At 35.5% G+C, this 22829-nt stretch overlaps 3 protein-coding genes across 4 annotated transcripts; 2 read left to right on the top strand and 1 right to left on the bottom strand.

Moving 5' to 3' along the window:
* The first annotated feature begins 1324 nt into the window (after window positions 1-1324).
* On the top strand, window positions 1325-3422 carry LOC120208664 (flotillin-like protein 4). The gene is made up of 2 exons (XM_039207883.1): window positions 1325-2302; window positions 2710-3422. The coding sequence occupies exons 1-2, from the start codon at window positions 1376-1378 to the stop codon at window positions 3226-3228; spliced, it is 1446 nt and encodes a 481-aa protein (XP_039063814.1). The 5' UTR covers window positions 1325-1375; the 3' UTR covers window positions 3229-3422.
* Window positions 3423-3838: 416 nt separating this feature from the next.
* On the top strand, window positions 3839-6109 carry LOC120208665. 2 transcript variants are annotated; one of them, XM_039207886.1, is made up of 5 exons: window positions 3839-3989; window positions 5063-5105; window positions 5203-5294; window positions 5364-5463; window positions 5877-6109. In XM_039207886.1, exons 1-5 carry the CDS (start codon window positions 3936-3938, stop codon window positions 5933-5935), a joined length of 348 nt encoding a protein of 115 aa, XP_039063817.1. In that variant the 5' UTR covers window positions 3839-3935; the 3' UTR covers window positions 5936-6109. The 2 variants fall into 2 exon arrangements, with proteins under 2 accessions (XP_039063817.1, XP_039063815.1); XM_039207884.1 differs by having other exon boundaries at window positions 5868-6109.
* Window positions 6110-13773: 7664 nt separating this feature from the next.
* Window positions 13774-21427, bottom strand: LOC120208678 (putative calcium-transporting ATPase 11, plasma membrane-type). Its single transcript, XM_039207895.1, is given in 8 exon segments — window positions 13774-14276; window positions 14641-14712; window positions 14714-14940; window positions 15029-15200; window positions 16296-16454; window positions 16537-18476; window positions 18579-18633; window positions 21227-21427. Coding segments are annotated over 8 exon segments (3105 nt in total). The 5' UTR covers window positions 21398-21427; the 3' UTR covers window positions 13774-13967.
* Window positions 21428-22829: the final 1402 nt, after the last annotated feature.

The following is a 22829-nucleotide window of genomic DNA, read 5'->3' as shown; positions in this document are numbered from 1 at the left end:
GGAGAAAATGGTACACTTAATAATTAAATATTGTATTATTTCGATTAACAACGAGAAAAGGGGTAAACTACACATTTAGTTTCTCAACTATCACTTTTGTTCTGTTTTGGTCACCTAACTTTCCCCCTTAAAAATCATACTTAACTTTACGTTTTGATTTAATTTGGTCACCCATTGTTAGAAAAATAACATAACTGCTAATGTGTTATTTTTTTCAATGATGGCATGACATTACCATATGGTGAAACATTGTTATCACTATCAAACTTTTAACGACGGATGACCAAAATGAAACCAAATCTAAACATTAATCATGATTTAAAAAAAGAAAATAGTCGAGTAGCCATAACGGACCAAAAGTGATAGTTGAGGTATTAAATACATAGTTTACCCAAAAAAATCGTACGGATAATAGGCCTGTTTTGCTGATTTGGATGGAATTGCTGGCTGGATAAATAAACATTTCTGGAAAATTTTCTCACGAAAAATGATAAGGAAAATAATTAAATAATACAAACCAATTTTAAAATATATTTGCTAGCTGTAATTTTAAAATATATTTGCTAGCTGTATGATATATATATATATATATATATATATATATATATATATATATATAATAATAAAAATATAATAACTTCATAATCTTTTATGATTATAATTTATTAAAAAATTAATATTAAAAATATTTATTTAATTAAAATTTTTATTAATAATATAAAATTTAAATCAAATAAAATTTATTTAAACAAACTATTATTTTATATTATTATACCAATTGACTTTCTACAGGCATCCTGTCAAAATATATACTAACATTTGATTAAATAGTCATTTTAATCTCTATTATGTATTTTGATCCAAATATTTTATTTTATGATAAAAAGGTCCCTAACATTTGACTAAATAACGTTTGAGTATTATTTTTTTTAACCCAAATATTTTCATTCACGAATGAGTCTTTTTACCTAAAATAAAACGTTAAAATCAAAATATTCTAAAGAAGGAGAAAATGATTACTACATTAAATGTTAAGAAAATTTTTAGCATTATATATTTTTTATTCTAATTGATGATAATGTCAATGAAATTTATCTTTTCATTGTGAATATACACCACACTTTCCTGGAAAGAGTGGGAAATTCCATGTTAAATTTCCCAATCAACTTCTTATTCATTGGTCAACCTTTAACATTAATGTTATCGACAACGTGGATTTTTAATATCTACATGTTTGAGTTTATATTTTAATCATTATTTTTTTTGCAATATATATATATATATATATATGTTCTTCCGGTCCGAATTATACCAATAATTTCCCTTCTCTAATTACTAGTATTACTTTGAGTGAAATAAGAAAGAAAGCAGCAGCATGTATAGGGTAGCAAATGCATCGGAATATCTGGTCATAACAGGCATAGGCATCCCGGACATAAAGCTTGCGAAGAAGGCATGGATACTTCCCGGTCAGTCTTGCACAGTCTTCGACCTCTCGCCGGTAAACTACACCTTCGAGGTCCAAGCCATGAGCGCCGAGAAGCTCCCTTTCGTCCTCCCGGCGGTCTTCACCATCGGTCCTCGAGTCGACGATGAGGCCAGCCTCCTCAAGTACGCCAAGCTTATATCACCTCATGACAAGCTCTCTAACCATGTTAAAGAGCTCGTACAGGGTATCATCGAAGGTGAAACCAGGGTCCTTGCTGCTTCCATGACCATGGAAGAGGTTTTCAAAGGAACCAAAGAGTTCAAACTCGAGGTTTTCGAGAAAGTCCAGCTTGAGCTCAACCAGTTCGGGCTGTTGATTTACAACGCTAATGTTAAGCAGCTTGTGGATGTGCCCGGACACGAGTATTTTTCTTACTTGGGTCAGAAGACCCAAATGGAAGCTGCTAATCAGGCCAAAGTGGACGTGGCGGAGGCCAAGATGAAGGGGGAGATCGGGTCCAAACTAAGGGAGGGGCAAACGCTTCAGAACGCCGCGAAAATCGACGCCGACACGAAGATTATATCCACTCAGCGGCAGGGAGAGGGGAAGAAGGAGGAGATAAGGGTGAAGACCGAGGTGAAAGTTTATGAGAACCAAAGGGAAGCCGAGTTAGCCGAGGCAAACGCAGATTTGGCGAAGAAGAAGGCCGGCTGGGCTAGGGAAGCGCAAGTGGCGGAGGTGGAAGCGTCCAAAGCTGTTGCATTGAGGGACGCTGAGTTGCAAAGGGAGGTCGAGAGGATGAACGCTTTGACCAGGACGGAGAAGCTCAAAGCTGAGTTTCTTAGCCAAGCAAGTGTTGAGTACGATACCAAGGTAAACAACATACATACTCGCAACACGCATATCCCTGCATGCATATGTATATATTGACAATAACTACGTGCATACACCCTAGAGATTCAACTGCTTAAATCTTAAACTTCAAGAAGAGTAATACTCTTTTTAACTATTGAGACATATATATATTAAAACGTACATACACCCTGCAGATACAATTACTTAAATCCATAACCTATAGGAAGAACAATACTCATTTTAACAATTGAAATATATATACTGATAATGTGCATATACCTGCAATTTTATGAACTTAGAATCTCTCAAAAGAACAATACTCCTTTTAACTATTGAGATCTTCAATGATTTCAACTTAATGATTTCAACTGAGGGTTTTTCTTATCTAATATATACCATTTGTTTTTGATCCTTTGAAATCGCAGGTGCAAGAAGCAAATTGGGAGTTGTACCAAAAACAAAAACAAGCAGAGGCAATATTGTATGAGAAGGAAAAAGAAGCCGCGGCGCAGAAGGCCATTGCGGATGCAACGTTTTATGGTCGTCAGAGGGTTGCTGATGTAGAACTGTACGCCAAGCAGAAAGAAGCGGAAGGGCTGATGGCCCTTGCACAAGCCCAGGGTGTTTACCTGCGAACACTTTTAGACGCACTGGGAGGCAATTATGCTGCCCTCAGGGATTACCTAATGATCAACGGTGGAATGTTTCAAGAGATTGCTAAGATCAACGCTGAAGCTGTGCGTGGCCTTCAGCCTAGGATCAGCATCTGGACTAACGGCGGTGGAGAAGCAATTGATGGTAATGGTAGCAGTGCAATGAAGGAGGTTGCCGGTGTTTATCGGATGCTGCCGCCGTTGTTTAAGACGGTTCACGAGCAAACCGGAATGCTCCCTCCTTCGTGGATGGGCACATTGCCGGAATCGAAACAGCCTAGGACGGATTAAACAAGCATATCGTCCGACGTCAAGTTCAATCACACTTTGCCATATGCACCGTTCCATTGCTGGTTTCAAATAGTATTGTTTTTCAAGTATTTTGCTTTCGCTATACATATGGTGTTGGTGACGGTGAATTTACTTTTGGTTTTAACTGGTGTACCATAAGTGCTTCGTGTGTGACATATCTTGTAAATTAAATAAGGTGGTACTTATAATATTCATCATTTATCATTGTTTTTTATAATCATTTATATCCAATCTGTTAATCGATTGGGAGATGATGGAGGTATAAAATCTCTTATTCAATTTAGAAATCGAACACGAGTGATAGATGCCACAACATCTATCATAACTAAATTTTTATGATTTTAGGTGATAGTAAAAACTTTCGGTTTTAGAAGATATCTCTATAGTATTTAAAATGTAACATCTCAAATTCGATCCACAATGCGATGGGCTAAAATGTTGTATTGAACTGCTAAAGAAATCGCCAATAGTTGAAAGTTATTTTATAACTTTTAATAGTTAAGAGATTTAATAAAGAAGTACCTTATAGTAAGGGACCATTTATGTACTTTATCCTTTTTCTACTTTCGCACGAGTCATCATTGTTAATGCGCGTGGAAGCAACCGAAACGAGCGTGGAATATACCCTGAATAGAACCACTAAATTAGGGTTTTCATCACAGTGTTAAGTTTGAACGAAACCAAACATGGCGAGTGAAGAGCTCCTCAAGCCCTTCTACCAGAGAGCTATCGAGGCCGAGGTTTGCAAATCTTTTACTTGTGTTTTTCTTTCATCGTTGAACATTTTTTTTCAGTTTTGCTTTATGTTTTTGCTGATAGAAATTCTCTTAGATTAGTAATCTTGTTGAAATAGCTTAATATTTTTCCAATAGAACTCAGTATTTGCGGAGTTCTGGATAAAGGGTTCTCTTTCAATCTGCGTTTTTCTTTCTGGGTTTGAAATTTGAACCCCGTTTTTCAAGTGTCGAATGTATTTCTTCATCATTTTCTCCAGCAATGGCGTTCCATGGACGTACCTTAATTAGAGTCTTTCGTAGGGTTACTAGAGATGTTTAATTCTGCCATTGTTATTAGGGCCGTATATGAGACCAGCATATCACTAGCTACTCCAGATCGATTCGGTCAAAGGTCGATAAATACTTGACTCGAGTTCGTAATGAGCCAAAACGAGCTACACGATACTCGACTAGGTCGAAAATATAATATATTAAGATTTTTTTAAAAAATTATTAATAATATTAACATTTATGTGTTTTTTTTTAAAAAAATGTTGTAGAAGTTTTCATGTATTTAAGGTTTGAGTTTGAGTTTGAGCCTTTAATCGAGTTAAGTTTAAGATTTTTTTTTCATTTCGAGCTTTTATGAGCATCGGTTTATGATTTCGAGTTCGAGTCGAGCTTGAAAATGTTAGGCTCGCGAGTTTTCGAGTCGAGTCGAGCTTAGTAATACTCAAGCTCGACTTGGCTTGTTTACGACCCTAATTGTTATCATTTGAGCAGTCATGGAAATTGCCTTGGCCTGATTGATATTCCCTTTTGAAATAAATCTGCATTGCTTTCCATTTGTGCACAAACTGGATTTATAACCTAGCTATTTGTTTAGCGATGTACATTCTCAACCCTTGAAAGTACATATCGGTTCAAACTATTGATTTTTATGTAGTTTCTGACTTGTTGAACTCGGTTTCCTTTGAAACTCGTATGAATGGATGTGATTAAATTATTATTTTCGGTATCAATTTATAAACATTTGAATTCTTTTGATATTACATTCTGTGCTCTGCTTACTAGTATTTTTTCTTTTTGTATTAAAGGAACGATTATCCAGGCTAGAAGCCGTTCTAGTAGGCAACAAAGGTAACGGTTGATGTATGTATGTATGTATTCCGTTTTCAACTCGGTTATGCTTACATAAATTAGATTATAATGGGGTTCCTAAATGTTGGCGATATAGATGCGGCAAAACAGGAACCTTCCCAATTAATAACTGAATTACAGGCGAAGTTAGAAGCTGCAAATGCTGAGGCACTTTCAGAGCGAGAAAAGGTAGTCGAAACCGTCTCATATTCTGTGGAAAACAATAGGGTTTATAGCATGCTGACTTGTTGCTTGTAGGCTAAGCAGTTGGCCATGGAAAATGAAAAACACAAATATCGGATTTCACATCTTGTCCGAGCAGTTAAGGAGGCTGATCAGAAATTGGAGTGTATGAAAGGTAAACATTGATAACTGTTGTGCTGACTATTCAGTTAATATGTTATCTATTCTCCTGGAACCAGAAATCATATGCGAGTAAGTTTGGATTTAGGACAGCAAAACTCAGATAACCTATAGTTCTAGAGTAATTAGACTTTCGAGAACCTGTGTATCCAAGAAAAGAGTTTCGAGAATATGACTTTCGAATTTTTGTCGGAATTATATATCTAAGCTGATTCAAATACTTAGTCTTAGGCAAGTTTGCGCCTTGTGCTTCAGGCAATATGGTTCTAAAGCCTAGAGTGTGCCTGAGCCATCAATAATACTGCTAATGAATCATGTATATTCCCTTTTTCTTCATGTCTTTAGCGTTCGAACATTTTGAGTCGTGGCGTGCCACACATTGCTAATACATCCATTCAGTGTCAGCAGGTCATGTTTCAGAGGCAACAGAACAGACATCTTCAAAGTTGGAGGCCATGAGATTATGAGTTTGGTCCTTGAAGATTGTCATTCTAGCTGAAACAAAGTCTTATGCTTTATCACTAAAGAACGATATGCATTGTTTTCAAACGTTTCTCGTCGACCCGGCATTCGTAAACATTTTCCTTGCGACTTTGTATAATCATTTGGTGCATCATTACATCTTGGAGAAACTTTTTCAAGATTTTTTTTCTTTCAAAATCTTTAGCCTTAGTTGAAGATGATTTCAGACTGATTAAGAAATGGAATGAATTAGGGTTAGTTTAGCATTGCTGTGATTGAAAAATGTTTTTGAGAAATGTCAAGGAGTGAACCAAAAGCACTTTCCAAGAGTCATACAAAAGTAAATTCTAAGTACACTCGTTAGTGTTGGTCATTAGGGGCTGCACATGGAAATAGTGGCAAAAGTAAGGGTCTAAAGTTTTAATATTTTATTTTTAAAAGAACTATGTATTTTTTTCAATTTACTTGACACATAAAATTAAATTTAACAATTTCTCAAAATAATCAAACACATTTGATCGGTTGATCGAGCTATTTATTTTTGTAATCTGCCATTAAGAGAATTCCTTCCTTTCTCCTCTCTAGGATTAGAATTTGGATTTAGATTTACACTTTATCAAAAAAAATTCTAAAAATAATAGATATGCAATCGTTCTCTTTTGTAGTTAAATACACCCACTACTTCTATAAGAAAATTTGAGCCAAACCATTTAACATGAAAACACATCTTGGTTTGAATATGATGAAATTTAAGGTAAGTTACGTGTTTAGTACTTAAACTATCAGTTTTGATTTATTTTAGTATCTAAACTTTTAATTTTTAAAAAAAATCATGCTTAATGTTTAGTTTTTGTTTTGTTTTAGTACCTCGTTGTTAAAAACTTAACGGGTTATTTGCACGTGGCTAGGGGTGAGCAAAACTTGGCTCGACTCAAAAAATTGATTTATTCGACTCGAAAAAACTCGACTCGAATTGACTTTGAGTTACAATTTCATAAACTCGGCTCGAAAAAACTTCAAGTTCAAATCGAGTTGTAAAATGCAACTCGAATAACTCAAGATTTTTAGTAATTAGTGGATTTATTTTCAAGTTTGAGTCGAGTCATTGGATTTTGTATGATATATGTATATCACATATGAAAAAAATATATGTAGAAACATATTTGTATTGTATATATGGTTATAGAAACTCACTTAAATTGGAACCAAATAATATTATAAATATTCACAATTAAATTTAAACAGAAACTCGAAAAATCGACTCGACTCAAAAAAATTCAAGTCAACTCCAAGTTGTAAAATAGGACTCGTCAACTGGAATAACTCGAATTTTTTGACTCGACTAGATTGAACGCTCACCCCTACACGTGGCACCTTTTTATGGATAAATTGCATCATTCATCACTCAACTATCTTCTCACTTCTATTTTAGTCACTAAAGTTTCAATTTTTTAATTTAATTACTTAACTTATTACTCCTAATTAATCAGTCTAACTTTCAAATTTATTTTTTTAACTATATATTAATAAAATAATAATAATATCATGTCATAAAAATTATTAATAAAATAAATTAGAACGATTACAATATGAGCAATTTGAAAGTTTTGTAGTTAAATTGAAAAGTTTTAAACTTTAGTGCCAAAAATAAGAGTGAAAAAATAGTTGAGTAATAAATAATGTAATTTTCCCATAAAAGTGCAGTCGTTAAGTTTTTAAGACGAGGTACTTCAAAAAAAAAATGTCTAGCGTGCTCTTTGCTACTTGTCATCCGTTCATGCTGCAAAGGAAATTTTCTTGAAAACCCGGTCATTGAGTTCCTGATTTGCTAACATGGAAGGAGACAGAGCTCTAAGTAACTTTCAGCAGTTCTACAGTACCTTTGTTTGTTAAAAGCTTATTCGGTTAATGAATTTTGTGGCAGGGTGAACCAGGTTTTCACTGGTTTGGATTCATTATGTGCATAAGTGCAACTTCTGCAAGGGCCTTCAAATCTGTTCTTCAGGGCATTCTGCTTTCTTCTGAAGGGCCTTCATAATTTGCAGAAGGCAGATTTCTTTATGTGTTCAATGTATATATGCTCCCATCGAAGTCGAAGCATATGGTATTGGTTTTGCCTTTTGTTTATTTTCTGCGTGAATGTCTTTGCTTGTTGATGATCACATCTGTTCCATTGATATTTACCAGAAAATGAAATGAAAGTAGACCAGCTTAAACGACCAGTGTTCATACACAAGTGCAGAAGGCTTTTGCTTTCATCTCGAAGTGTGTCAAGGATATCTAATGTTTCTGTTCCCTCATCTCCCGGCGGCCACATCATATCTTTCTCTTTTATCCTATAAGCATTTCCATTTGGCTTTCCCTCTTAACAGACCTGCTTTTGCTGTTGGTTCATTGTTACAGAGAAAAGTTGAACTCGATGAATTTGCTACTCTATATGTCCCCGATTGCAGTTCTAGTTCTAGTGCCTGCAGTACTTATGATGGAGCCCAATGTGTTAGAAGTCACCTTATCACTTGGAAGACAACATAGATACATGTGGCTGCAGCTTCTCAATTTTTTTAATAAGAAGCGGAGGCCTCGTTAAAAACCCCTTTCATAATTACTAGAACATCATAGGGTATTCCACTAAACAACGGAATGAGAAAAAGAGTGCCTCTAATTTTATTAATAAAAAAGAAAAAGTACAAAGCAGATCAGTACAACAATATTAATAACACAGTTCAGGAAGCATGAAACAAGAGACAAGATAAAACCAAAACCCAACCAAAAACACCCTATCTTAACCTATTCCTACCTTAGTTAAAGTGTCTGCTTCTATATTTGCTGGCCTAGCTACCCAACGGAGAATGCCCTCCATGATCCTGATCTTAACCCACTCCACACTTTGTACTATCACTCTCAATAATCAACCTACCCTTAGAATACCAGCTAGATGATTCAAAAAGGATTAGGCCTAATTTAATGGTGTTTAGTTCCATTAAAAGTGGAGGACCCGGACCAACAGGTTCTAAAAAAGTTCCAAGCACTGTGCTGAAGCTATCTCTTAGAATCTCACCTATACCACTTGCCTTCCAATCACATTTGACTGCAGCATCTATATCCAATTTTAAAAATCCCATGGGAGGCGGGACCAGGATATCCGATTTGTATGCTGACATCTTGGGACAGAGCATAGGTCTTCAACAGAGGGGTTGCCAATGAGGGAATCCATTGATATAGGAACATTAGAGAATTTTGCTAGGAACCAAGCTGCTAATCTGAACCTTACTGTGAAAAACAACTAAACAGGATCAAACATCCCCTTTTCAAAAACAATGGCATTCCTACATTTTTAAATCGTCCACAGAACTACACCAGGAATAAATCTCCAAATGGTTGAATGAGGTACTAGTTTCTCCCTAGCTGAAAGAAAACAAAGCGCATTTTCATGTATAACCGCTGAAATTCTCCAAAAATGCATAAATCTAGTCCATAGTCTTTACGTAACAATGCAGGAAAAAAATAAGTGCGAAACAATTTCTATTTCCTATTTGCATAAAGGACACAATGGATCCATTATCCCTTGAACACCTCTCCTTATTAGTTCAGCACTTACAGCCAATTTTTGATGAACCACTTGCCACATGAAAGTCTCCACTCTTAGAGGCACCAAACCCTTCCAAATATAACTTTTCCAAAACTGATTTGGACTCATCTCGACGGAACAAGAGTTTATACAAGATCTAACTGAGTAAACTCCATCCTCATTTCCTCTCCAAATTAGGCCATCTCTCAAATTTTCCAGAATACTAATATTGGTGATTGCTGCCAACAATTCAATCCACTGATCTAACTCTCAATCACTCTTCCTTCTTATCTCAACATGTCAATTGCAACTTCTAACTCCATATTCATCAAACTTAAGTAGTCTTCCATTTGATTAGTACAGAGGGCAAAAAGCCTAGGGAAAATTTCTTTGAGGGGGACTTCCATAACCCAAATGTCATGCCAAAAACGAATATCATCACCATTCCCCACCTTGATTTGAAAAAAGTTGCAAAAATTGGAGCCAAAGGAATAATTTTTAAAGTGATTATTCGCCACAGATCTCCAAATCCAGGAAGCATTTGTTGGTACTCGATTGTTGAACACCAACGATTTTTTTATCTAGGTTATATTTATTGTAAATTAGCTTCCTCCACTCATAGTCCTTTTCGTTTGCAAACTTCCAATAACATTTCTCTAAAAGGGCTCTATTCATTAGATTGAGATCCATAACTCCTAAACCTTCATTGTCTTGAGATTTATATATTGTCATCGAATTTACCCAATGAATTTTATCCCTTTCAAAACCTCTCCCCCATAAAAAGTTTGCCATTATGGAATTTAGCTTCCTATTCACACTTGAGGGGATCTTAAAAATTGATAAGAAATAGGTTGGGAGAGAACATAAAACAACTTTTAGAAAAACCAATTTCCCAACTATAGAAAGAGATGTTGCCGTCTAACCAACAAGTTTACTGTGAAATTTCTGAATGACAGGTTCCTACAAAATTGTAGAATTTCTCTTCGCTCTAAGCAAGAGATTGAGGTAATCAGAAGGAAAGGTGCCAATTGCACATCTGATAGAAGACGCCCAATCTTTCACCTATTCTTCGCTTGTATTAATATCGAATAGTTTACTTTTGGAGAAGTTCAACTGAAGACCAAACATAATTTCGAAAACACGTAAAACTCTTTTCACATTTCTAATCCGAGTCTTTGAAGCATTGCAGAAAACTATAAGATCATTTGCAAATTCCAGATGTGAAAGTTTAAAAAATTCCTCATTCCTGCCAATATTGAAACCACAAAAGAGCCCAGTAGAGACTGCCTTCGACAACAATAAATTGATAAGTTCCCAATCAAATTAAAAAGCAATGGAGGGAGAGAATAGCGCTGTCTAAGTCCCTTAGCCATTGGAAATTCCTCAGTAAGGACACCATTTACCAAAGTCGAGACAAAAGCCGATGAAACACACTTATACATCTAATTGCGCCATCTCTCACCGAAGCCCATTTTCTCTATAACTTTAAACAAAATTGATCAATTCACTGTGTCATAAGCCTTCCTAAAATACACCTTGAACATGGCTCCCTTAAGACCATTTTTCCTCCAAATCTATCCCTTCGTTGGCAATGAAAGAGCAGTCCAGAATTTGACGACCTGGAATGAAAGTGAATTGGGAAGGACTGATTATGCCGCTAATACATATCCTTAGCCTTCTTGAGAGAACCTTCGAGAGAATATTGTATATTTCTCCTACCAAACTGATGGGTCTGTAGTCATCTAAACTTTCTGGATTAGATCTCTTTGAAATGAGAGTAATGAAAGTATGGTTGATTCCATGCTCCCAAGCTTTTTCGGAGGAGAAATTCTTAAAGAATTTCATATGACCAGAACTTTTAAAAAAAAACTCATGTTCAAACCGTCTGGCCCAGGAGCTTTGTTGCTATCACAAGAATTAATAGCTTCCCATATTTCTTCCTCCGAGAATTTCTTTTCCAACATGAGGCTTTGTTCAACGGTTAGTTTGACGAAATTCAGCTCCATATCTACTACTTCTAAAGTTGATCTAGAATTGTAGATTTCGAAAAAGTGATCTCGAACACTTGCCTTGATGAGTGAAGGTTTTTTTAATAAGATTACCCTTAACCCTCAGGGCTACCATAAAATTCATTCTCCTTCTGTTAGATGCACATATATAGAAAAATCTAGAATTTCGATCACCTTCTCTCACCCATTTTGATCTAGATTTTTGGTGCCAAATTTGTTCATCAATTAATACAGCCTCTATAATTCCTTCCTCAATTTAGCCAATGAGGTGACTATATCAGACGATTCAGGATTCTGCTGAAATTCTTTTTCCAGATCATGTAATTTATTTTCAACAACAGAGATTGAATCTGCCAGATGCAGATTTCTATTTCCTAGCCAATCTTTTATGGCTGCTTTAGTGCTTCTCAAGATGCTTAGGATTTCTACTCTTTTCTTTTTTCTTTTGTGATCCAGGATTGTCGATTGCACCATCTCTTCAAAAAAAATATCCTTTCTCATCCTCTGTAGCCGGCCCATACACATTGATGAAACCACAATTAAATTGATTCTCTCGAAATTGCCCAAAAATGGCAATGTACCTTCTATTTACAAAATGTTCTTTAACTTCGAAAATACTTTCATCCCAACAGCTCAGTAATCCTCCTGTCGATCCTTCAGCTGGAGAAAACACATAACCCTGAAGATTATTTCCCCCAATTCTTCTCAAGACATATTTTGATAAAACGCCAACCTTGATATCTTGTAAAAAGAGAAAGGACGGATTCTTTTTAGATAACAAACTCTGAATTGCACGTTGTTTTTCCTTTCTTCGCAGGCCCCTAATATTCCGAGTGATGATGGATAATTTTGGCATGATGAAAATAACAAGACCTACTAGGAAAACGAAGGGATTATCTTTCCCTAAATTCTCCCGACCCCTTCTCAACAATGGCATATGCGGCTAACTTGTTGAACTTCTTGGTGACAAAACATACAAGTGCTTTAACACTACAGGTTTGATATCTTCTTCCTTCCTCTAGTTTATTCTTTAATGTCTATTGTATGGATCATGGTATTAAATATTGACCTTCAGTACTAAACTATGTCCCAAGCCATTCTTATTAAATTGGATAAGCTCATAAAAAATCCGATTAAAGTGATGCTAGTAACTGCTTCCTATCAATTGCACAAAGAAGAACCCTATATAGCTATAATGCATGAGCTTGTCTGTATGAACAAACTTCACTGATGGTTGACTTCCATCACTTTACAAAAATGACTATTTCACCATCATTTATACTTGCCTGAAATGTTGTCTAAAGCGTGTAGGTTATACGAGTTTATCGACAAGTATCAGTTTGTAGTCTTGTTGAAAGCATTGATTAGTAGGTGCCTGGCCATGAAACGCATGCATGCTTTGCTTTCAATAAAGCCTTTTGTTGCATAGGTGGATATATTAAGGGATCTCAGAGTCCAAATTCATGCCTTAGCTAATGAAGGAGTGTGAGGGTCGGGACACAAAGAATAGCGTACTTAGCCCTTTAAAATCTCTAGTGACCAGGAAAGGAATCCCAAGCGGCAGGTGGACGCACGGTAGAAAAACAATCATAAGCAGTTCCTCACAATATGCACATAGCTGAAAGCTAAATCAAAAGCTGGTCATTAAGTGGACATTCCTCTTCTGCATTTCTCCTACAATAATAGGAGCAATTGTGTTTTCACATTGTTCTTGCATTTTCTCATCTTCCATCGGAATGATATTTGTGATCAGGTGTTAGGCAATGCAAAAGGTGCTGTGGCGGTTGTAATATCGATCCTCCTGTCCAGAAATCCCGCCACGATTATGGGCATCGGTGGTTACACTATAACTGTCCTCGATGTTGTTTCTTATGGAGAAGCAAAGCATAGGTTTAGATAAATGATCCATCGCATTTTACCGATATTTTCTTTAGTCGACCTGCAAGAGTTGAGTTTGCCTTAAGAGCATAGTGAGATTCGAAGGGCAGATTCTTAGTAATAGTAGTATGGAGAGAGATGCATATCTTGCCTTGTATTAGATGCTATATTCTTACTCTTATTCATTTGGGGAGCCCTTCCCAGTTTTAGCTGCATCCATTGTGTTCACTGTTAAGCAAGTAGAAAAGCTAGGCTCAGGCAGAAACAAATGTTTAGGCTGAGAGAGAATATGGGATTTCTCATTTTTCTTTTTATCAGTAAACCCCACCAAATCAGAAGGAAAAAAATTAGTGATTAGCGGTGTGAACAAAGACTTTAAAACATTAAATTTTAAAATTTTAAACACGAAGGTGATATTTTATATGAACTTAGTTAATCTCCTCCCTAAGCTGTTCAAAATTTTTGGGTTTCGGTCTAGATTTAGTTAGGAAGGGTTTTTAACAAGACCCCAATTCCTTTCAAAAAATAAAAAGCCTCAGAAATGAAACGTAAGTCTACTTTTTTTGGGGTTGGGGGTGAGGGTCATGCAATCTCTGGACCAGTGGGAAGTGGATCATAGCCATCATGGTGTTTCGGCTTAACATCTGAGCTTCCGACAGGGATGCACTTGAGAATGACACCAACAATCAAGCTAACTGACCCAACTAAGATGCAAAATACCCATAGTTGCCAGCTCAGAGGCACAGTGCTGGCAAATGCTCCGAGGTACTCGACTATCACCACTTGGAATGCTACGGTCACAACTATCACCCCCATGAATATCCAGCTGCTAAACATCCCCCGGAATATATTTATCTTCTCTATGTCACGGCTATTCATTTCATTGAACACCTGCAAACATCCAAACCAAACATGTGGTAAAAGCTGTTTTACTTCTTAAACAAGATCGGATTACAATAGTTTTTAGGGACCAAAAAAAGTTTTCTGTGTAAGATAGTTGTTAAGAACCAAGGAGCCAAGAGGGGCCCAAGGCTCCTGCCTGACCACAACCAGTTTCACTATGACATTTTGTTACTGACCTAATGAAAATTGAGTTAAAGCACTGAAAAAGTTAACACACTTCTATCTTGAAACCTTTTGAGGATGGTCTGATCAAATGACACTTAACGTGAGACTATGTCATGCTGGAGAATAATCCATCCTAAAACATACATAAAAAGCAATGCAACAGTTGCCTAAATCTGAGAAATCATACCTGGCAAAACACAAATGAATTGAATATCACAGTATTCAGAACAATGGTAGCATCTGAACCAGTAAGCCCCAAAAAGCTGCTTCCCGTCGAAATTGAGAACACCAAGTACAATTAGTTGATATATACTTTGACCAATGATATTTCTCCACATCGGTTTGGTGATAAAACTTGCACCCCTCGGGACAGGCGGCCTTTTCATTAATGCATCATTTGGAGGCTCTATAGCCAATGCCAACGCCCCAAGAGTGTCCATTATCATATTAACCCATAGCAATTGTACAGCTGTGAGAGGGGCAGATCCTGAAAGTCTTGCACAAGTCAGCTAATGATAATGTCTTATTATTACAAATATGAAATGTCTGAATGCCAACTTCAAAGAACAACAAACCTGAGACGCATGCGGAGACAAAATTTATTACGAGAGCTACAACGTTAACTGTTAACTGGAACTGCACAAACTTTTGGATGTTAATATATACTGCACGTCCCCATTTGGCTACATTTACAATAGTAGCAAAATTATCGTCCATTATGATGACATCAGCATTTTCTTTTGCAACCTGTAAAATCAAGGTATTAACGACATGAAAGTTGGAGTAGAATGATAAGAATGTTAAAAAGTTTGATATAGAACAAGGTCGGCCAGAATAAAAATATCTCATAACCTGGTAACAGAAATCTTAACATCCAAGAACGAGAGAGAATAGTCAAGAGTGTCAAACATACATCTTAGTTCATTCTAAATACCTCATGAACTAAATGTTACCATGCTGCTATTCCTAAATATTTTCAGCAATTCAGGAAAAAACTTGATTTACTTGCATGAATGATAGTGACTGCTGACAGTTATAAACCCGTATAGTTCAACCTTATAAAACTTACGGATATCAAGCACAAAGAAATAAAAGAAAAAAACTTTAAATCAATCCAATAAAACTCATCAGAAGCTGCAATTATACAAATATCTCTACAGAAAGAAAAATACCATTTATGAAATTACACAGGTCTTTCATCAAAAAAGGATTGCATACCTTGTATAAGAATGTTAGGGAGAGAAATAAAATGATGGGAACATGCTCGATAAAGAAACAAGTATGCTTATCCGCCAAAAAATGCTTAAAATATAGTAGAAACTGAGAGAATTAAGTTCAATGATACCAAGAAAATGGAAGCAACAAACCAGCAACAGATCCAAAAATTTCTTTTGATTGAGAATCATTTACAAAATTATATACGTTATTCTTCCAAAGAATAGGAAAAGCATCTAGTTAGAAAGAGAAACAGAGAAAAATCTAAAGCTTAAAATATCCGCAGACGTAATCTTTAAAAAATTGAAGTTGGAACCAAGGTATTGAGAAACCTTGTTTAAAAAGGCAAAAAAAACTACCTGGAATAACTAATTCAGGAAGGTCAGCAAATATAAGTAATAGGGTAGTAAACATGGAATTCAAAACAAAATAAGAGATTATAAGGGATAAAAATGATTACAAAAATGGAATACAAAGAAGTCCCTGGAGAGAGATGACATCCAATGGAAACAGAGAATAAACAATAAACTAACATCACATAGGATGGTAAGTAGCATGAAAAGATGTTATCAAAGCCCAAGCTTGTTAGAATCATCATTATTAAATAAACTATCCATGCACACAAACCTCCGTTCCAGCTATCCCCATTGCAAGTCCAATATCTGACTGGCACAAAGCTGGAGCATCGTTGGTCCCATCACCAGTCACTGCTACAACTTCGCCAAACATATTTCTCAAATGGGTTACGAACTTGAGCTTATCAGAAGGCTTTGAGCGTGCCATTACCTGCAATCAGAACAGTATTCAAGAAAATGTACACCTCATGAAGCATAAATAGTGATTAAAAGTTTTTTATGGTCATGAGAACCTGAATATTTGGTATAATGTCCCTCATCTCATCAAGAGACTTGCTACTAAATTCTGGTCCTTCTATGGCATTCCCTTCTGCTGTTAGAATGCCACATTCTTTTGCTATTGCTTTTGCTGTATTAATATTATCACCAGTGACCATACGAACAGTAATTCCAGCAGATAGACAGGTTTGAACTGCTTCCTTGACTCCAGGACGCACAGGATCCTTGATCCCAAAAACCGCTATCAAGGTATAGCCACTATCAGGTATGCTATTCTCATTAAAAGTTTCATCTGCATCTTTAACAGCCAAGCACAGAGTCCTTAGAGCATCGGAAGCAAAGCCATTTATGGCCTCTGTTATATTTCTCGCTCGTTCTTCAGATAAATGCACTAGTTCCCCATTGCAATCAACAACCTTTTCACACATTCGCATTACTATTTCAGGCGCACCTTTACAAAAAGCTTGAATTCTGCCGTCAGGCAAAGCCACCAAGACAGACATCTTCTTCTTGTCTGAATTGAAAGGCTCAACCTTGAGAATCTTAATCTGTCTTCGGTATGCATCATGATCACCACTCAAAAGAAGCCCAAATTCCAACAGTGCTGTTTCTGTTGGGGTTCCCAAAATGGAGTTCTTTCCATTTTCACCCTTCACTACTTCAGCACTACTATTTAGGAATAAAGCACGCAGAAGGATGCTTAAAACACTTTCAGATATCTCCAGCTCGTCGAGGTTCTTGTGCTCATTACTACCAATGTTTTTAATTTTCTCACATATCCATATCCTATTAACCACCATATGGTTTGAGGTCAGTGTCCCTGTCTTGTCAGTACAGATGCAACTAGCAGAACCCATTGTCTCACATGCGGAGAGATGCCTGACCAGTGCCCTTTCATCCATTAATTGCTTCATTGCAAAAGCCAGGCTGAGTGTCACTGCCAATGGTAATCCTTCTGGAACAGCAACAACTATTATAGTTACAGCAATAGCAAAATAGTCTAGAAGCGTCAATGCATCAGTCGAAGACCATTTTGTGAAATCATTTTTTACGGCTTTCTCAATGAGAAACCTTACTGTTAAAACCAAAAAAGTGAGCACAGCAAAAGTCAATCCGATTTTACCAATAATTGTAGCAACGCCATTCAATTTCACCTGAAGTGGGGTCTCATCTTCTCCCCCCTCATTCAAAGTTTCCATCAACTTCCCCCATTCAGTTCTCATACCAACAGCAGTAACCAGCATCTTTGCTGACCCATCTCTAACTTTGGTTCCTGAAAGAAGAAAAGGATGTTCTTCATATATGTCCACCGGGTCAGTCTCCCCTGACAAACTTGACTCATCTATCTGCAAGCTGTATCCTGAAATGAACAGCCCATCCGCTGGAACTTGGTCGCCAATACCTAAATGAATAACATCACCGACAACCAGGTCATAAATAGAAACTTGTTGCCTACGTCTGTTTCTTGTAACTTGAACAGAAATCTTTTTTTTCTCCCTATCAAGGTCTCTGAATTGCAAAGATTGCCTGTAGTCACTAATAGCAGTAACTAATACTACCAAGATTATACTAAGTAGAATTCCCGCTCCATCATACACTCCCTTTGGCCACCCCTCTGTAGCAAGTCCAACACCTAATGATATCACAGCGCAAACCATAAGGATAATCAAGGTCAAGTCTTGGAGTGCATCCCACACAAACATCCAGAAATTTCTTGGAGGCTTCTCAGTGTACCGGTTGAAGCCATAAATCTTTTGCCTAGTAGATACATTTTCCGAACGGACACCTTCATCAAGGGAGACTGTGACTTTCTCAGCAATCCCTTCAACTCCCCCATGCAACTTTAAGCGCTTAAAATCATGGCCATGAACAATAGAAGCAAGTTCATCTGGTTCAATTCCAAAGTTTGCTTCTCTAACCTCGTCGGTAAGCTTGTAATCATGTGGACCAGCAGCTGAACATGATCGAAGGATAAGATGATTTATACAAGAGGGCACAGATAACATATAAAGGGCAATCATATAAGCTTTTTTAAGATCACAACGGCATATCATACCATCAGTAAACTTTATAGCCGCTTTCTGAACAAGAAGAGCAACTCGAATTTTCTCCTGGTTTGCATGAAAATACAATGAACAAGTGAAAAGTATTATAAGATCAAAGAAGTTTAGAACAAAAATAATCTATTCATTGCAACTGTAATACTTGGTGTTGTTTCAGAATTTTAAAGACATTTGCATTCATCAGAAAAATAATAGTATATTCACTGCAATAGAAATCTTAAAGTGTTCCCAATCATGTTCATACAGAAATCTTAAAATGTTCCCTGTCACATTCCCAAAGAACATTTTCAGACTATCATTGGAATTTATGATCTTGACTGGGAACTGATCTTTGATATGCACAACAATATTATGTTCCAATATCTCATTAGAAATTAATTATTCGGAAAAGAACAAATCTCATCATGGATATATTGTTTCCAATGCATCCATATTCATGAATGATTATAGCATACATATATAGCAATCTAAAAGCAAATGAATTAGATGCTCAAGGGGAAATTTGTCTTACTTGAATAATGTATGTTTACCAAGATTCATTTCATCAACCATATCCATGCCTTTTCCAATTTCCATCATGTCTTTGTAACAAGTCATTTTTTCTTTTTTCTTTTTTTCACTTCAGTTGATGATAAAAAGTATTGTAGAACCTATTCAAAAGAAACTAGTATGGGCATTTTATTGGGACTATACCTCCATTTAACATGAAACCATAGGACAATCAGAATTCAAAAGTGCTCCCTCAACGCAAGAAAAGCTATTAACACAACCCTTCAGTTGATTTGACGCATTCATAACATTTTCATTATATATTCCTTTTATCAGAATTGAGCACATACTTCAAAGAAATCTAACATCAGTTGACATGACATTCCTTTATCAGGTTCTTAATCCCAAGCTTGAAAAACATACAATTTTTGCAAATATATGATATCACATTTGGAGGTTTTATCATAGTTTTCTACTACAGCTAGCTGAAGCTAGAAGACAAGTCAACGGCTACAACAGTTCAAAGCTCAGAAGGCAATAAATGAAGCACGTTATTAGTTTCAGAAGTCGGATAAACATTATGGGTGGGGCATGATTCTTGCAGAGCAAATGGGACAAGTAAAGCCATCCTTATCCTTGACATAAAGGGTTTTCCATAGCTTCTTCTAGCATGAACTGTACTTATTACGTTCCATAAGAGTGTGTTTGGATGGAGAATTTTGAGGAGATTCATTTTTATCAAGGTTTTTGAAATCTTAAAAATGAATTTCTTATAAGGAATTTTAGAAAGGAAATTTTGATAGCCTAAATTTTCTAAAATAATTATTTATTCAGACAAAACAATCATAAATGTCAAAAATTTCAAATTAATTTTAAAATGTTAACATTTAATAAATCTCTGAAATCTTTTGATCTTACTTAACCATGAAACGTATTAGGGAACTTCAAAGAAGTTTCATTTGCAATCTTTTATCGTTAGCAAAAGTCAGAAAAAGGCTGATAAATTCTGGCATAGCATAAAAGAAACATTTCAAATAAAGACCTAGCTATATCTCTAAGAAAGATGAACTGAAAGTTCCATTAACATGTTTAAAAGTTTAAAAACCAACAAAATTTATTAGAGTAACGGTCAGCAGATCCGTTTCGTTCGACTTCTAAAAATTCTATTAATAATACTTTAAAAGCCATGACATGATGATGATCTAACTCATAATTTTTTCCCAGTTCTTACGTATGAATACCTCTTCAAATTAAATATATGAAAAAAATTAATAAATTCATGTCAAAGGAATTCCAATATTTGGCATTCTATCATAAATCAAACTAACATAGATGATAGACTATAAATAAAGAAAAGTTTATGAATTTTTACAAATCTTTTAAGTAACAATCAAACAACATTAAAAATCAAAACAAATGATTCAACTTTTATGAATTTTTAAACAAATATCTGTTTTATAATAATTATCTTTTGAAAAGTTGATAAAATATTCAACTTCAAGCAGCGGATCACCGCCCAAAAGAAAGTTGAAAGGTACAGGCACTACAATGGTGGATTTTCCACCGTAAAAAGCAATGGAAGGAGCATAATTTTCCTGATATTTAATTGGTTTAAAGGCGTGACTTTAAAATGCATTTGACTGAATCACACATTGCCACGACACCACCTTAGTGTGAGCCCATGTTCGACCACCAGATGCCCCAAACGTGGCAATAAATCATTGGTAAGCGCAGATAAATACAGCCAAATGTTCCCTAATTAAAAGACCTATGGATTCACCAGATCGAAAATTTTCAAGTTTAACATTAATTAATTGGCCTTATGCGGCATAAATTCAGAAATGAAATGAGATTCCCTAATTTGTACCAACTGTTTAATACACACAGTATCGCTTAACACAAAAATTAAATGAAAATTTCCTCTGGTTCCTCGGAACATATTTTAACCAAAAGAAAAAAAGAAGACGGGGAGAATATAATTCTATCCAAATTCCAATGGGATGACTTTCATTTTCTTTGATTCCAAAGTTGATTAAAAATGAAAAAAAAAATACTGTGCATTTTCTAGTTCTTCGGAAAATTTGAGAGAAGAAGAATGATAATAATGAAATTTTCATAAAAAAAAGTATTAAGGGGATAATTAGACGCAAACCTTTATTTTGATCTTCTGCTGCTCAGCTTCGGATCGTTTTTCGAGATTCGCGATCATACGAAATCTCCGGCGAGGGTTCCTAACAATTGTAACGAGCTTTCTCCACCGCCGTAATGCCTCCTCCGACGAGTTTTTCGGCTGCACTTCAAAATCCTTCAACAGTTCTTCCATATTTCTGATGAGACAGAACCAAAAGAAAAACTTCTAGCAGTCGGAGTATATTATATATGTATATATAAAATAACAGCACCTGCAACTCCTTTCTTAGGGTTTACTTTCTCATTCCTTAAATAGATATCAGAGGTGAATCTTAAAAAAAAAAATATTTAATTATGTGTGTTTATTTAGATATTTAAAATTTTTACAGGAAAGAATATTTTTAGAAAAAATAATCAAAATGACCTTCATTGTTTAGTTTGAAATAATTCCTTATGTCATTTCATTATAAGTTAATTACATCACATATCCTCAAATTATGATCATCATTTTAAATTGGTCGTTATATTTTTAAATATTTTAATTGCATTCCTAAATTATAACTATCCTTTTAAATCAGCCCTAAATTTTTTTAATATTTCAATTTCATCCCAAAATTATGATCTTTATTCTAAATCGGCCCCAAAATTTTTTAACATTTGAATTTCATCCCAAACTATTCGTATATACTAATCACATCCCTTGTTAATAAAATCGTTCAACCATTTTATATTATTATATGTTTGAAAGAAAGAAAAAAAACAAAACTTAGGTTAAACTATGGTTAAAACTAATTACATATTTAGATGAATTTACATATAAAATTAAAATATTTAAAATTTTGGGAACCAATTTAGAAAAAAAGGTTATAGTTAGAAAACTAAAATGAAACCAAACTTTTAAAATGAAATCAAACTTCTTATCTTCTGCCAGCTTTTAATACAACCACAATAGTACTAGTGCCAAAATCCTTGAATGCCTGTATGGCAAGTGAATTTAGGCCTATTCCGTGCTGTTCTATTGTTTATAAGACCATTACCAGGATCTTGGTTACTAGGCTAGGCCATTATTTTCCTGATATGATCTCTGCTAGCCAGTCTGCTTTTGTCAAGGGCAGAAGTATCACTGATAACACTTTGCTTGCTCAAGAAATTGTTAGAGGATATTCTAGGAAGAATATTTCTCCTAGATGTGCTATTAAGATAGACTTGAAGAAAGCATTTGATTCTATTAACTGGGATTTCCTGTTCAATGTTCTTGAAGCTATGGGTTTGCCTGCTAGATTCTGTGACTGGATTAAGATTTGTGTGACAACCCCTAGCTATTCAATTGCTTTGAATGGTAGTCTAGTGGGTTACTTCAAGGGTGCAAGGGGTGTTAGGCAAGGTGACCCTTTGTCTCCTTACCTATTTGTATTGGTCATGAATGTTCTTTCTAGATTACTGGATGCTGCAGCCAGGATTGGTATTTTCAAATATCACCCTAGATGTAAAAAAGATCTCCCTTACCCATTTATGTTTTGCTGATGATTTGATGTTGTTCTGCTATGGTTCCTTGGATTCAGTGTTGGGGGTGGTTAGTGTTTTGAATAAATTCTATGAAATGTCTGGCTTAATGCTCAATGTTT

Source organism: Hibiscus syriacus, unplaced genomic scaffold (assembly GCF_006381635.1).
Source record: "Hibiscus syriacus cultivar Baekdansim isolate YM2019G1 unplaced genomic scaffold, ASM638163v2 tig00016850_pilon, whole genome shotgun sequence".
Taxonomy (NCBI): domain Eukaryota; kingdom Viridiplantae; phylum Streptophyta; class Magnoliopsida; order Malvales; family Malvaceae; genus Hibiscus; species Hibiscus syriacus.
This window is presented reverse-complemented; position numbering and strand designations above follow the sequence as displayed.